Raw genomic sequence first — 17,511 nt, forward strand, 5'->3', positions numbered from 1 at the left:
TGTGCGTTATCTATTTTAGGGAGCTAGGTGATAACTAGTGTTCAATTTTTAAAAAGGAAGAAAATATATAGAGACCTTAAATTGACATTAGAACCAAGTTATATAAATGAAAAGTTAATGAACAATAGAAATATTTGGATACATTTATACATAATTGCACATTCTTCTACTATGATATTCCCACTGATGCAAATAAATATTGGCTGAGTTCATATAACATGCTAAATCATAAATCTGAATTAATAGAATGCAATTGCTATGTTCAGTTAACATGTTTAAATTCAGTCAGCCAAATTATTGGGGTTTAAAAGATGACTTGTTCACACAACATTTTAATACAACTGCTACGGTAGATTCCCACAATAGCAGATTAACTTTCAGAGGGCAGGGCAGAAAGTCAGGAACAAGATACTGCTCTTAATTTTGTTGGGTGGCAAAAATATCCTACTGTAACAATTGTAAATAATAAGGAAACATGAACTTTCCTACAATGATATAACAAGGTACAGTTAGAATTTATTCAAAGTTTTATGAATAAATAACTAGATCAATGAGAATTAATTACAGGTTAGTATAGCTCTTAAAGCAGTTATGTCTTTTTTCAGGCAAAAACCTGAAAAAAGGTATATTTATTTCAATAAGTAGTAGGATGGAGCTGCACTCATGAGAGTTCTGAAGCACATCAAAGCAGTGATGAAATCTAAAATTTGTTACTACCGGTTCTGTGGGCATGGCTTGGTGGTGCGGTAATGTGACGGTGGGCGTGGCCAATTTTTTTTTTAACTTTTAAAACCATTTTTTCTACAACCTCTTCGGTAAAAAAATGCTTTAAAAAGGCTGACGATCCCAGCTGAGTTGCCTGATCGGCAGAGGCTTTTTAAAAAAGCCTCTGCCAGTTAGGCAATTTAGCTGGGATCGTCAGAGGCATTTAAAAGAAAAAAAGGTTTTTTTTTCTTTTAAAAGCCTTTGACGATCCCGGCTGAGCTGCGCGATCATCAGAGGCTTTTTTTTTTTACTTTTAAAAGCATTTTTTCGGCCAAAGAAGTTGTAGAAAAACTGCTTTTAAAAGTAAAAAAAAGCCTCTGATAATTGTGCGGTTCAGCTGGACATGGTGGGGGGGGCAGGGATTTTTGCTACTGGTTCTCCGAACCACCCGCCTCCATTGCTACCGGATCGGGTGATCTGGTCCGAACCGGGAGCATATCACCCCCGCATCAAAGTATTCACAGCTCGTGATGGAGTCCCCTGAATGAGTTCACATGTTATTGTGGGCATTTTTCCTGTCAAAACTCTTTAATAAATAATTAAATTAAAATCCCATGATATAAGAAAATAGAAATCTATCTCACGAGTTTTAAGGGATTTTGTTTATTTTTTAATTTTTAATTTAGAAACAGAGTTTTTCTTTATATTGAAGTATATGCAGTGTATGCATATATCAAGTATATGCAAAACAAGGTTTTTTGTTCTAAACTTCTTTTTAAAAAATGAATGACAATATGAATTTACAGTAATCGTAAAACCTGATTTTAAATAATGAACTTTAGCTTTCACATTAAGTTTTTAAAGAAGAGGCTGGATGTACTAGCAGCAGATTTCCTGTACTGGTAAAAAAATGTTATATCACTGTACTTTAATATAGCATTTTTTAAATCTTATTTTATGAAGCAAAAATTTAAAAATTGTTGTGGTTCAAAAGTTAAGCTCTCTAATCATTCTGTAGAAAATTCAACTCCTTTAGCAATTTTTTCTGTTGTCAAAAGCTTCAATTTTTAGGCAAAATGAAAATCAAATAACACAAAAAGCAGAGGTATTCTGAAAAATTATATGACACCCCTAAATTATGATATAAGCAGTTCTGCCAATGTTTTTGGGTTAGAGTTTATGGTCAGATCTTAGAAGTGATAGGATTTGTATAATAATTTTATTAGTTCCATACAGATAATCCTCAAGGTACGACAGGCCATTTAACAAATATTTGAAATTATGATAGACCCTTCCCCCCCCCAAAAAAGCTACATATTACTTCAAAGTTGTGATGGCTGCAGCATTCCTGCAATCATTCACCCTTATGACCAACCACAGGGTTGTTGCAGTGCCCTCCCGTTTCTCTCCCCACATCCCACTCTGCCAGGGCCCTGCAGCATTTGGGCTTGCTCCTCACATGTCCATCATGCCCCACACTTTCTTCTGAAGCTCTCTGGACCTCATGTTGGGAAAGCAGGATAGGCCATGTGTCTCTGAGCTACGTGGTGGCAATCTAAATGTGGTTCCCATTTTGTCCACCCACTTATGGGAGGGGACATAATGGCGGCTGCCAGAGAAACTGCTTCATTTTACTGCCTTAGAGAGATGTGCACAGTGCCACAGAAACCAGATTTTTTGTTACATTTCCAACATTTATTAGACTTATTTTTGAACATTTTGGCTAACCTAGCAGGTGGTAGGTACCATCTATAAAACATTTTATGTAAGTTTTCTTGATACGAAGTTACTTTATAATTTCTTTCCCGTTTATTTTGCCACTTCTCTAGTTCTATGTTATGTCCAAAGTTTTTTGACCACTGTATCATTGTTTCTTTTACTTGTTCATCTTCCATTTTCAAAGTTAGTAGAAAGTTATACAGTTTCTTAATCAGTTTTTCATTGGAATTCAACAATAGCTGATCTTCTGAAAGGTTCTGCAGCAAAACAAAGCACTGCTGGGCCATGCAGCAGTGACCCAAATGCAGCCACCATTTTGTCCCTGCCCACAAATGGGGGGGGAGGGGAAACAAAAGGGTGGCCACCAGACAAACTGCTTCATTTTATTCCTTAGAAAGGTCTCCACTACAAGTTTATTGGCTGCAAACCTATTTTTGCTTGTGACACCTCAAAATATGAACTATTTATTATACTTAGAAAAGTTAAATAAGTCTACCTCTATCTATCTTGAGACTTTGGATATAATTGTGTCTTTATTTGCCAGAAAATATGAATGAAAGGAAACAAAAGAGATATATTTTTTTAGCCAATATCTTAAATTCATTTGCTTAAGTCTAAATGGTATCCTCAGGATACCGTATAGTAGCTAAAAGAAGTATCCAAAGCCAAATCTTAAAGAAGAATACTATCTTAAGAATGAATTAAATTTTAACTTCAGACTTTCTCATTACTTGCATTTCCATTGTCCAAATGTGGTTTAGATGTGCTGGAATATCTGGATAGCATCAGTTTGGGAAATGCAGGCTTTGGGTTCCTTTGTCATGCATGAATACTGTGAAGAAGCAGATTTTCTCTAAACTGTATCCTCTATGAATAATACTGTCACCCCTGTTAATACTCAAATTTTGCACTGAAATTTGGGGAAAATTATACATTCTTTGTTCATAGATCTTTGACTATATGAAGACTACAGGTAGAAAAAGAAGCTGACAGAAATAGCTGTGTTTTCACCATAGTAACTGTACTCATTTGGAATATAAATTCAGTCTTTTACACAGGTAGCATCGACTTACGACAGTTCATTTAGTGACCATTCAAAGTTGCAACACTGAAAAAAGTGACTTATCACCATTTTTCATACTTAGGACTGTTGCAGCATCCCCATGGTCACGTGATCAAAATTTGGACAGTTAGCAATTGACTCATATTTATAATGGTTGCAATGTCCTGGGGTCATGTGATCACCTTTTGCAACCTTCTGACAAGTAAAGTCAATGGGGAAGCCAGATTCATTTAACAATTATGTTACTAACTTAACAATTGCAGTGATTCACTTAACAACTGTGGCAAGAAAGGTCAAAAAATGGGGCAAAATTCACTTAACAAATATCTCACTTAGGAACAAAAAATTTTGGACTCCATTGTACTTGTAAGTCGAGGACTATCTGTATATCCATTGATTGCGCAAGACTGAGCTCTTAGAAAATGATAAAAGGAAATCACGTTGGAGTTATGGTATACCACCTCTCCATTTTCATAGTAGGTGGAAGAAATTTATAGTAATTTCGTTAGATTTACTGTACGGTACTACTATTACATTATAACATTTACATAGTAGTAAATGTAACATAGTAATAGTTTACTGGTTTACATGGTAATAAAATTACATAGTAATATAGTATTATATCTTAATACCAGAACAAAAAGTTAGGAATATTTTTCTTTATATTTTTGGAGTCCAAACTTATGTAATTACAAGGAAATATGCTACATACCTGAAGCCACATGGTATAATTTGATGACATCCTATTTTCTGTTCAGAAAAACTAATGATAAAAGGATTTAATTGATCCACTTTTCATTTTTTTCTTAGGATGATCATAACACTTACTATTTTTCACAGGCCTCCAGAGCTAGTATCAAAATATGGTAATATCTCAGAGGGCGTTTGCAAGCCTGGGTATGCTTCTGCTTTGATGACTGCCATCTTTCCAAAGTAAGTGACTGATCCTTTGTAATACCTAATTCTGTTCTCTTACTGTAATGTTCTAAATATGTGATGAAATATTTACCTTAATTAAAATGAATTTCAGAACTATGCAATGCTGTTTTAATGATGCAAAAATAAACAAGGAACAGTATATGTACATAATGACTACAACTAAATGAGATATTTTTTCATTTTATCCTTACATTCCCATATTTTCTAATCATATGGGAATTTTAGATTTTATCGTATAACTTTAAACTGTATTGTATACCATGATTAATCACAGCAGGTTATAGCATCCTCTGCTGATCTTGAAAATGTTAGCTAGAGTTAGATCAAGTTTGGGAATATTTTAAACAAAAAATTATGATAGAAGGCAATGGCAAAACATTTCATATTTTTGAAGGAAAATTGTATGGCTGAATCTGTGGGGTTGCTAGAAGTAAAAATGGACATTTTCACAGACCACTTTAAATGCTTCTGAAGTCTCCATTTAATTCAACAATGCTATATGATCATATGCAATGTTTTTTTTTTCAATGATTTTTTTGTATGATACCAGTTATTATGTGAAAAAATTGGAACGGATAAGGCAGAAAAAGGTTTTTCATTCATTGAATGGGTTGTGTCAGAAATTAGTGAAATTTTAATGGAGTTACTATGTTTCCATTTGTTGAATTGATTTTTTTTTTAATTGGTAGTTTTGGGTGATTAAGAACAGCTGTGACAGAACAGCTTTTGACCTTTGTCTGAAAATAAGTCTGGCTTTCTGTGCTTTATGAGAACCTCCAGGCCTATGTGGTTATTCTGCAGTGTAAGGGACCAAGCATGATAAGGATCTTTTGCCCTTCTTCGAACTTGAAAGAAAGAGCCTGAAACCATTACATACCAGTATACAATTCTCAGCTGGTGATGTTTTCCAACATATAGTTTCCTTAGAGTAACGTTTGCAGTATAACCACTTTTTGATGTGGCATTTCTGGGCTATGATGGGAGCACATTATATTTTGTAGTTTTATTTCTTTTGGATTTTTTGTCAGTTTCCTAGTTTTCCTAGTGAACATAGAAACATTTGGATCCGCTGTCAACAAAAACCCTTTTGGTTCTCTAGAATCTAAATAAATCTATTTAGCGATATCTAGAGATTTTTACTGTGCCTCTCTTGTTGCTTTGCTTTGTTTGCACATTCATATAACACAATTGAGAGCCAGTGTGGTGTAGTGATTAAGGTGCTGGTTAGGATAAGGGAGATCCAGGTTGTAGTTCTCCTTGTACAGTACACAAAAGCAGTCAGGGTGATTTAGGATTAGTCACTGTCTTTTGTCCCTAAACGGAGAAGTTGAAAACATCTAGCTATCAGCCCAAAGTTGAACAGTGTGGGAGACTATCGCCCATCTACTTTAATAAAGAGGGTTTTACTAAAATATGATATTTATTATTATAAGGGGCATGGTGGCTTAGTGGCTAAGACGCTGAGCTTTGTCAATCGAAAGGTCAGCAGTTCAGCTGTTCGAATCCCTAGTGCCACATAATTCATAAGTCATCTTATATGCAAGTGTGTGAGAGAACCCACCTTCCTATCCTATTTATTTGACTGGACAATCACAAAAGAAATTGGATAATCTTAGGCTGTTCTCCACCTCAGTTGAATGTTCCATATATGTCATTCTTAAATGAATGGGGAAAGAAAGTAATTCTTCACACTAATACTTGTGGCTATAATAGCTATTAGTTAATATAACTTGAGTATGTGGTGGCTCAGGGGCTAAGACGCTGAGCTTATCGATCGAAAGGTTGGCAGTTCAGCGGTTCAAATCCCTAGTGCCGCATAACAGGGTGAACTCCCGTTACTTGCCCCAGCTTCTGCCAACCTAGCAGTTCGAAAGCACTTAAAAAATGCAAGTAGAAAAATACTGGTAGGAAGGTAACAGCATTCTGTGCACCTTTGGCATTTAGTCATGCCGGCCACATGACCACGGAGACGTCTTCGGACAGCGCTGGCTCTTTGGCTTAGAAACGGAGATGAGCACCACCCCCTAGAGCTGGAAACGACTAGCACATATGTGCGAGGGGAACTTTTACCTTTAAAGTGGAGAGATTAAGGTTGATAACAACAATATTTCTGAGGACCACAACAACAGTTATTACGGAGAACCACGAGTACCACTTTGTAGACTACAATTTCTGAATCATAAAATATTCTATTATATGCCCTGCAATCCTTCTCTGATCTGACTGTAATAGCTGTTCCTTTTATAGATGGATATATAGTGGACAAGACAAATGACGTACAAGATCATAATAGAACATTATACTATTAGAGTTGCAATTTGATGTACCATATTAAGATATGCAGAATCTATTCTAAATTATATTTATTTATTCTTATATTCCTTGTCATGAGCTTTGTGCAACTTCATGAATCTGATTTTTTTCTTTAGTTCAACTTCAGCAAATATTCTTCATAAGCATGAGATGACAGCTGTGTTGCTATAAACGCTCTTTAAATTCAAAGACTCCTGTTGTCCACACAGATTAACTCAACACCTCCTCACTGAACTAGCAGAATTTGTTACAGCTATTCCTTATTTTGGTTAAGATGAAAGTGCCAGCTTGTTATATTGTTACCCTTGTCAAAGTCTCAAATATCTTTAAAAAGAAGCGCAGCCATTCATAAGCTTTTCTTGCTTTCTGTTTTCTCATTTCCTACATAGTAATTTGGGGGAAGATTGAATTAATAGTGGTGACCCCTTAACCGTAAGTGCATTATGTTCTTATTTGATGACTATGGCAGAAGGAAAAGTAGGCAGTGTAAAATATTATCTTTTACTGGCTGATAAATTAATAGAAAGTTGAAGATTTACCAGATTCACAAAATGAATAAATAGAGTTGACTTGCAGAATCTTAACTATTTTTAATGGTAGTAAAAGATCCCTTGGGATAGTCAATTATATTTTGATGGTGATGTTCTATAACTCTGTTTATCTAAATTTGCCACAGTGGTCTTATCCAGCAAGGATATAAGCTTTTCAAGGGCAGAGAATAGAAATAAGCTTTCTGTCTCCCACATTAATTGGTTTTCTCAAGATCCTCAAAAGCAAAGATTGCAAGATCTAGAAAATGGTATATCATTGGAAAGTTACATATTAATGTTAAAAGAACATTACTTAATTAACTGAATCTGGATATGGTATATCCATTTTATAGTGTATGTGGGAACTCTTCCTCATTCCCAGTTTAATTGGAATATAGTGTAGATTTCTACGCTATAAGAATCTACACTGATAGCAATTGGAATCATGGTGTATGGCTTTATGAAAAAATGAAAACGAAGTTTAGTGTTCAACTGCTATAACATATGCAAATTCCTGCTTACAGCTATTAGAAAGGGAATTGAAAATAAATCTGTCAAAACATAGGCTTATAATTATATGGAAAGACTTTTTATAAATTTATGATCATTTCATTTTTGAAAAGAATATTATAGATTTGGAAGAAAAGAGCAACCAAATTCTTGGTTATAATTTATCCTCATAATATTTGGAGGATTTAGAACCTGCTAAGTGATTTTAAGTACATAGAGATAAATGCTTGTTATAAATAGATTGGTGTGTCTATGCCATATTTCAAGATTGGAATATATATATATATTACATAGTATTCAAACAAATGCAGGCATCTGAGACCTACATTTATGTGTTTATGTGTCATGTATTAGTTGCAATGTAGAGGTTTCCTACTGGTCTTTTGCAAGAGGCTTGCAAAAGCCTCTTGCAAAATATTTCTCTACAGCAAATATTAGACTATGTGGATGTTCTATGAAATGCCTGTCAGGGTTTGTTTAGTCTGGAAGGCATATCATGAATCAGAAACTAAAAGAAACTGTGTAATATTATTGTGCTTTTCATTGATGGTTGTGATTGTAACTGAGAAATGCATGCATAACAAGTAGAAAAACATGCCTCATTTGAACTAAAATTTTAACTTGGAAAGGAATTTTCTCAGATTCTGAATCATTATGTCCTAAAAGTGAAATTTAATGCAGACATGTTTTCTTCATTTTATGGCTTTTATGGCCAGAAACTTCCTGTATTGTTCTATATATTCAGTCAAGCTTATTAAATGACATTCTTAGACAAAAGATACCAATCATGGTTTGATGTATTTAAAATACACTCTGCTTTGTTATGACAAATGGAAGCTCATATTCTCAAAACTCCATATTGTTGCTGTGTGATGTTATAAACTGTATATAAGCATTTCATCTCACCTACCACCTACTCCTAAATTCTAACTTTATCTTGATTTGTGTGACATTGAGTTGTTTCATGGAAAAATAGGCCTCTCATCAATTTTGACAGTTTGATAATAATTTACAATTTGTTCTATAGCACCCTGTCTTCAGAACACATATGTTTCTTTCTTATATACTCTGAATGATCTAGATATTTCTCTTAGATTTCAGTTTTCCCTTCTCCATATAAAAGTAAAAAAGTTTAGATATCCTGACTATGAATATAAAAGATTTTGAAATGTACTTGAAATTTCTAAATGAAACATTGAAGTGTCCCCTAGAATAATATCTAAAGTAACTAAATAATACTTTGCCTGCTTCACAAGAGAGACTCTCATTGGGTTGTAATCATAATAATAAAATGTTCATGATACATAACAACAGAAACACCTTAATAGTACCTTGCTGGATCAGATCCCTGGCCCATCTAGAGAAAAGCAGTCTTTTCTCACAGTGGTAGCCAACTGCACAAGCTAGTCAACCAGTCTCCCAACCAATGGCTTTCAGAAGCAGTCACAGTACAATTAAATACATGATTTTTATGAGTTGATACAAGACTTGTTTTGAAGCCAGCAAAGCTGGTGGCCAGCACCACATTTAAAATTAAAAAAACAAATGAATTCAAAATAAAGCATTTTGAATTGCAGGTGGTAATAAATAGAAGCCAATGGAATACCAAAATAATGTGCAATGTGTTTGTGTTCAGATGCATTCCTCCCCTTTTAAGAAACTATCAACACTGAGTATGCAGTTCAGTACATCAGGAATTGTTTTCTAAAACACTATAAAGTCAAAGTACAATACATTCATCGATTATGTTCATCCGACATTCACTGTGCATATACTGTAAAAGATGAAATACTGTGAAATTGCTGAGGTGATAAACACATGGCTTTTAGTGTTGACTAGACAACCCCTGATCCATTGGGTCATTGATTCAGAGATTTTTCTTTACCTAAACTGTTAAATGAGACTGTTTGGTGTAGTGGTTAAGGCATCAGGCTAGAAATCAGGAAATTGTGAATTTTAGTACCTCCTTGGCAGTGGTGAAATCCCCCCCGGTTCTATCCGGCTCACTGAACCGGTAGCGCTAGTGGCGGGAGGCTCTGCCCAGCCACCGGGATGTCATTACATCTCATTTTTTAATCATCTGCGCATATGCGCAGAAGAGGCACATGTGCACAGAAGAAGTAAGTGTGTGTGTAGCGCGCTTGCGCTCCCATGTGGGAGTGCACCCGAACCGGTAGCAAGGGTAAGTGGATTTCACCGCTGCTCCTTGGGCATAAAGCCAGCTGGGTGAACTTGGGCCAATCACTTTCTCCTAGCCCTAAGAAGGAGACAGTGGCAAACCACTTCTAAAAAAACTTGCCAAGAAAATTTCAGGGATGTTAACATGTGGCTATAGCTGAAAATATGGCCAATTGCATCTTCTGTTTTTTCATATTTGAATATTTCTTACTATGATTTTTATGCAGTTATCATTTTGACTTGTTTATTCATGGAAAAACTTAGAAGGAATTGATTTGTCTCAAGTTTTTCTTTATAAGGTGTTTATTGGGGAAAGAGTCCAATAGATTAAAATGAACTAAAAAGAGATAACCAAGATGAATGTGCTTTTTTAAGGAACAGTAATATAAAATTTCATTAACACTGTACAAGCTCACGTCATCCTGTATGTCCTGTATATTCTGGATGGAAGCTATGGATACATAATCAGAAATACAAACGGTGGGCAGTGGAGGAGATTTTGATCTCCATTTAAATGTATTTCTGAGTGTTAGAACAAAAATCGTATATTTTTCTTTTGGGTGAACTGCACTTAACCAGGATCTGTTTCAAAGCTTCTAGACATTGTGAAATTCATATTCAAAATAAGTATGAACAGAAGCCCCAAAATCTCATCCAGTATGGAGTACTCTAATAGAACAGTACTCAAACTAAATATTCCATTAGCTACAGCCTAGCAGGGTGGGAATAAAGTTTAAAGGATATTTGTGCCCATACTTTCTAGATGATTTTCAAGTTTAATTTTCTCTGATGTTTCAACAGGAGAAAAGGTTAGATCAGTGAAATGCCTGGTGTAAGTCCCTAGTTGGGCACTTGAAAGATTCTCTAGAGGGGAGATAATCTCCTTTAGGCCCTGAGTTTGTTTGTTTCATCCAGTTCCAGCTATACACAATACTAAAAATTGGGATTTCCAGACCTTGGAAAATGCTAGATGTGGCAGAGGAAATCCATGTTTATTTTCCTCTCCCTCTTTCACAGCCATGCCTGCATGTATATGGTTGTAGAAGGGGAAGGGGAAATTCATAACACTTCAGGGCTTCAGGATTTGTACACTTATTTCACTAGCTAACATTTTCCACCTAATTTCTAGCTGTTAAGTTCTAGTTCTAAGAGTACAATCTGTTACTGTGATATATGCTCTTATGTCAGAGATATAGGGAAGATAATCATTTGGGGATGAATATAACATAGATATGGCAAACTATTACTGCTAATCAATAATGATTGTATTCTCCCTCAAATTATTTAGAGTCTGGAGGATTCATATAGTGAGTGAAAGGGATCTTGTATGAATGAAAAAATGGAAGCAGGAATATTTCATGGTTAAAGGAACTTTATTTCTACTATGCTGAATTGGTCCAAAAACCCTATTATTATTATTTTGTCCTGGAGAATTAGGGAAAGCTGTTGCTCTGTGATGACTTTAAATTATACATGAATGTATGTGTGTAGGCTTGGTTCTTAAGAGAGCCAGTGAGTGATTTAAGATGTGGCTTAGAAGCCAGCAGACTATTAGTTCCAGTCCCACCTTAGCCTGAAAGCCAGCTGGAATTTTGGACCAGTTACTTTCTGTCTCAGCCCAACAAATCTCACTGACTTTTGTTGTGAGGAAAATAGGAGGAGGAAGGAATATTATGCATGTTTGTTACCTTGGGTTACTTATAAAGTTATAAAAGTGGGATAGAAATCTAATTAACAAACAAATGTGGGCATATATGCATTTGCTTTAATCAAATATTTATTAAATCGTGAAATATATATTTTTGGGTGGGAAGAAGATGTTTCTCATTGTATAAATATTGCAGATCTTTCCCAGAGAGAGTTGCAATGAGTTGATCTGGTAGAAGTCCACAAGAAAATTGAGTTGTCCTCTTCATGTATGCGTTGAAGGCTTTGTCGGTTGAATGCTCCAGATTCCATTCAGATCTCGTCTGTCTGTTCTTTCATTGCAGCTCAAGTACTTTGGACAGCAACTTAAAAGTCTCACAAAACTGTTGGGTGGGGAAAAGAAGATAGAAAATTACTTTTGGATTGTGATTTTGTAATTGGGGGTCATTTCTCACACAGTGAAAACAGGACTGAAAGCATTTGTGGATGTTTCCCTTTCAAGCAGAACCTGGTTTTGTCTCTTGGCTTTCATGGATGTTTTGTTTTCTCTGTTTCTTCTCAGAAGTAGAATAGTTTCTTAAATGTATCCTTCCTGGCTCCTAAAAGTGACCTGATACATCATGTTTTCAGATTAGACACTGGGAGAAAATTTTATCTTCATTTGTATACAGTGTTCTATATGGTTTAGGCCACAGTTCTGTACTGTTTTTAAATATATATTTGAAGCATTCATATTCTAGTTGTCAGGCAAGTTATCAGAAACTCCTAGAAAATGCACACATTTGCAAATACTGGACTAAGGGAGAAAAGGTAAACACCTCTCTTCCTTTCTTTGCCTTTTTTGGAAATATCTTGCATCTTTCTTAACAAAAATAAATATTGCTTGGAAAAATGTTGCTTGTTTTCTTTATGCCATTGTAAGAAACTACAAGAAAATTGAAGCTATAAATAAGACTTAAGCAGTACACTTACGATAGTTGCCATAAATAGTCAGATGATTCAAGTGGGTACATTGCTATGTTTCTGGGAAATAAAATTGTGTTTGTATGAAAGCATGGTTTAAGGAAAGATTCTGTTAAAGATTTCTATTAAACTACCTACTTGTGTTTCTGCAATTCATAATGATCTCTTTGGAATAATAGGATAGATTCTATCTTCCTTGAAACCTGTAAGCATATGAGTATAGATATGTACTATTTATGCTTCAGTTCTGCCATAATTGTAACACAGTTTTGGATTGTGGATTTATCTATCTTTATGAAAAATGCTAGCATGCCGGTTATCAGCAAAAGTATGAACATATAGTCTCTGCTCTGGTAACTTATTTCATTCCTAGGTCAGACATGCTCTTAAGTCATTGCCACCATGTACCAAATTATCCCTTTTCTTGTTAACCCTCTTGACCCTTTGAATTGAATTAGCCAGTTTTTACCAGCAAAAATAATTATTTTCTTGATCTAGAGTTTTTTCCCCCTTTTCTGAGTACAGTTTGTTCCCGACATTGTGTTTTAGGATATGTTAATATGTGTTGGCAGTTTTTTCAAATTTTATTCTTCAAGGTCACCATGGTTTAGAAATATTTAAAGAGCCTCACCATTAAAAATAGATCCAAATGATCTCCCAAAAGTCCATTAGGTGGTTGGGCTGAATGTTTTGCCTCTTTTCAGAGTTCACTGACTGAACTTTTGTCTTGACAGGTCAAAAATGACTTTGAAGTCATTTTTGACATCTTTACTCAAGTTATTGTTTCTCTGTTAGATTCTCATGTTTATCATTGTAGACATCTTAATTGCTAAATCTTCATGATAAGTCTAAGCATGATTTCCACCCTGTACATTTTGTTAAACATTTTATTGTTTTGATGTTTAGACAGTCTGTATGACTTCCCTTGTTGTTCAGCTGTTCAGTCACTTTCAATCTTTATGACCCATAAACATTATTTTGCAGAATTGTCTGTCAATAACTGTGTCTTTTAGTTCTTAATAAACGCATAGTAATGTCATTAGTTCCATGTTGTCTTTATTGGCCTTTTTTGATTGCCTTTAGTCATTTAATCAAGTGACTTCTACAATGTTCCTTGCCTTTACAATATTTATGCTTAAGCTTTTTAATGAAATAATTTTCATTATTAGTACTTGCAATCAACAATCTGGGTTTTATATGAATTAGTATTGAATAATTTATTCTTATTGCAGTCCAGGTTATTCTCTTCCTGCAGCACCACAATTCAAAGACTTTTTTTGTTCATGGTCCATGTTTTAGAGCTATATGTTACAGTTCAATGACAGAAATCTTTGCTGTCAATATGATGCCATTGCAGTGTAATATTTTATCTAGATCAGTCACAGTCTTTCACCTAAGTGTCATGTCTCTTTATTTCATGGCTACAATCACCTTCCCTCTCAATTTATGAGCCTAGGAGAATAAAATCTATTATTATTTCAATTTCTCTGCCTGTTTGTATAGTTTAGATAATGTCTACATGTTTGCTTGATCAAGTGACACATAAATAAATAAATATCATAGGTTTTGATATACTTCACAATTTTAGACAATTGTTTTTATATACTTAGTGTATCCCATCAGTGATAAAAAGGAATGTCTGTGATCCATAATTACAGAATTCGTGCTTTTCTTTCTTAAAGAAAACATTATTCCCCATTTTTTTCTTTTTAGCCTTCCACTCTGATATTCCATTTTTTGTCCTCTGTAGTGGGCCATCCTGTATGTAAGCCACATACAAGGTTTGTGTCTTTGTAAATCATTTCTCCCACCCCCCGCCCATTCCAAGGTACCAGAACATAAAAGAGATTGAAAACTGAGTAAATGTGGAAGAAAGAAAAGATCAAGAGGGAGAGAAGGTAATCTGCTATTTTTTTAAAATATAAGACATATTATCACAATTCCTATAGTTCTGTATTTTTCATTCCACAGTGACTCAGACTTTTAGTATGTTCCTAGGTAATTTCTGGCACATTTCCCTAACTGTGAGTATGTTCCTTAATTGGTGGGAATGTTGTTTTATTAATCCAGATTGGGATACATGTATTTATGGGTTTTTTTCCAAAATCATGCTAAAACTGTATAATAAATCCATATTGTAGATGAAGTCTTTACAGCAAAGCAAATTACATAAATTGTAAGATTTTTTAAACTTATAAGCAAGAGGTGGATAGCACTTCTAAAAATTAAGTTTGATGCAAGTATATCAGCTTGCATCATGTGAGCTCTAGGGGATAAACAGTTGCGAAAATCGTGTTGCCCTCATCCTCGCCTTAGAAAGTTCTATAAATATTTACCTGGCTCTGTTTGGAAACAGACTGATGATTGCTTCAATCATCCTCATGTTTCTTTGTTCATAGCATTAAAAATGTCATTCAGAAAGTAATGTTCTACATATAGCTTTATGCAGTGCTTTCTTATCACTGAATTCACTGCTGCCAAGTGTGGTTTTGGCAACTAAAGTACATAAGTTTTAAAAAGGATTAGCCAAAACCACTTACAGCAATTCTATCATCAGTTATTACTTAAGATAATTTATGTGCACCTGTACATGAATATGGGTATTCATGTATATAATTATGCATTTATTTTCAAATAGGCAGCTATTCACATGATATACATATTTCATAAACAATTGTCACTACCTATAAATAAGGCAAAATAATAAAATTATTTGAAATGAGTCATATCTAATGAATTAGATATTTTGTGGTTTAATTACAGAAATGTTATTCTTTACTGTTAACTGAATAAAGAAGGAAACAGAAACAGAGATTATTTTTGACTGCTAGAGTACTCATTCCCCCAGAAAGTTAGGAGAATTTAACTTCTTGTCTTTGGTGATGTTCCTTTGTGCTTTTCAGGGCTTTTTACTTTTGCTGTGTAGCATCTAAAATGGCTGTTTGTAAGTGAAAGACCACCTCAAATAGGCACTTTTATGTTTGAATTATGTCAGGGAAATACACAATGTTTATGCCAAATGTAGGGCAGGGGCCCAGTCCCCATAGGTGAAGTGAAGGGAAACCATCACCTGCCCTGGTTCCACATATAGTCCTAAATCTTGATTAAGATCAGGAGCCTTGGTAGTACAGTGGTCTAAAGCATCCTGTTATTAAGACCAGCTACCTGCAATTACTGCAGGTTTGAATCTCACCAGGCTCAAGGTTGACTCAGCCTTCCATCCTTTCTAAGGTAGGTAAATTGAGGACCCAGTTGTGGGGGCAATAAGCTGACTTTGTATAAATATACAAAAGGATGAAGGCTATTGCTTAGCACATTGTAAGCCGCCCTGAGTCTCCGGAGAAGGACGGCATATCAATCAAATAAAAAAAAAAAAAGATTTCAGAAAATATATCCCAAGTTTGTGAGGAGACCACATTAAAGATACAATTTATCAGCTATAACTAAATGTGCTAGGAAGGCATGGTGGCTCTAGATTTGCATTTTCTCACCATAGAGATACCCTTTCTTAGCACATTTTTTCAAGAAGACAACACCCTCTCGTGCCTCTGCAACCATTTTAGAAAGATACCTAGCCAGAAGATGTTTGTTCCTCTTTTATCTCTGCATGCAGAAGTAACAAATGACAGGTGTCCAAAAGCTTCCACTAAGACTGCTCATGCACACTATAGGGACACAAAAGGAGAAAGCCACACATAGAAAGTGACTTTCATTGCAGCTGTGCTAATTTGGGTAATTAGCATATTGATGTAGGATTAAATTGAAATTTAAAAATAGAATTTACTTGTTGGTATGCAGATTCAAAGCCTGCTGATAGCTATTCTGTATATTATTTCAATATTTGATTGTATTTCCTTTTTGTTTAGTTCTCATTAAAGGAAAAATAGATGTTCTTTCTGCTCTCAAATAAACTTGATCTCATGACTTTACTTCAATATGGACATTCTGGTAGATGGGTGCCTATATAAATTTTCTAAATAAATTCATAAACAAACAAATGAATCCATATACTGAAAAGAATAACCACAAAATTCATCACACACCATAATAAACTTCTTATTAAATTAATTCTTTGCTGTGTGGCTAATCATGGAGTGCCTTGCTTCCAAAAGATCATTTTAAACTGGGCTTTGAGGAAGGAGTACATTATTGACCTACCCGAATCTAACAGATCCACAAAAGCATAGAAGTGAGAATACACAATAAATGTGAAACTTCAGATAAAGGATCCTTGCAAATAAAGATATATTTGGGAGCTATTTTGGTTTCTATAGGCTGAACTCAGCTAGTTAGGGTGGATGCTTGAAAACTGATTATTTGGAAAGAGTGCTGGAAACAGTGGTTTTGCCAGGTACTGTATGCTCCTATGATCTGCAGTCACAACTCTTGTCTTGTTTTCTAGCAGTCACTATCTGAACCTAAGTCTGGTTTCTAACCTTGCTTTTTGAACCCTTTCATGTGTGAAACCCTTTTGCTATGTCAGTTGATTCTTGGGCTTTTGGTAAGACCCTTTTGCCTTATTCCCTGGCTGGTTCTCATTTGGTTATAAGGAAATATTGGTGAGTCTTATTTGTCTTACTTCATGGTTGGGGATAGTAGGTGGAATTTATTTGTTTGTCATCTTTCAAATCCTCCAGTAGTGGGAACATCATCACCCAGGTCCATCATATAGTACCAATTGATAAAGAAGGGAGGTAGCATGGATAGAAACCTTTACCCTTTAGGACCTTGCCGAATATCAGCAATTCATAAGGGGAAATATTAGCCCCTATTGTCATTGTTCTTGCTGAGCATAAAAAGAAAGTTGTACTTATGTTGCTTGGCAAAGCCACCAGATGGCCAAGCAACAGATCAGCACTGCTAGACACAATGATGAATGTGGAGAAAAACTAAAGTGGTTGCTATGCCCCTTTTGAAACTTGAGTCTGCTCTTCCAGCTTAAAC

The 17,511-nt window shown here is 35.0% G+C and overlaps 1 protein-coding gene across 7 annotated transcripts in view; it reads left to right on the top strand.

The window, feature by feature from the left end:
* The window catches only part of ST3GAL3 (ST3 beta-galactoside alpha-2,3-sialyltransferase 3), a 203,742-nt gene that overhangs the window by 77,023 nt on the left and 109,208 nt on the right, over positions 1–17,511 (top strand). For 4 of the 7 annotated variants that reach the window (XM_034414877.3, XM_060689876.2, XM_060689878.2 and 1 more), the window contains one exon: positions 4,328–4,420. The exons of the other annotated variants lie outside the window; for them this stretch is intronic. In XM_034414877.3, coding sequence (XP_034270768.1) covers positions 4,328–4,420 — 93 coding nt within the window. The remainder of the gene's footprint in view (positions 1–4,327; positions 4,421–17,511) is intronic. 7 annotated transcript variants of the gene reach the window in all.

The sequence above is a fragment of the Pantherophis guttatus genome, chromosome 3, assembly GCF_059756535.1.
Source record: "Pantherophis guttatus breed Tessera chromosome 3, ASM5975653v1, whole genome shotgun sequence".
In the NCBI taxonomy this organism is placed as follows: Eukaryota; Metazoa; Chordata; class Lepidosauria; order Squamata; family Colubridae; genus Pantherophis; species Pantherophis guttatus.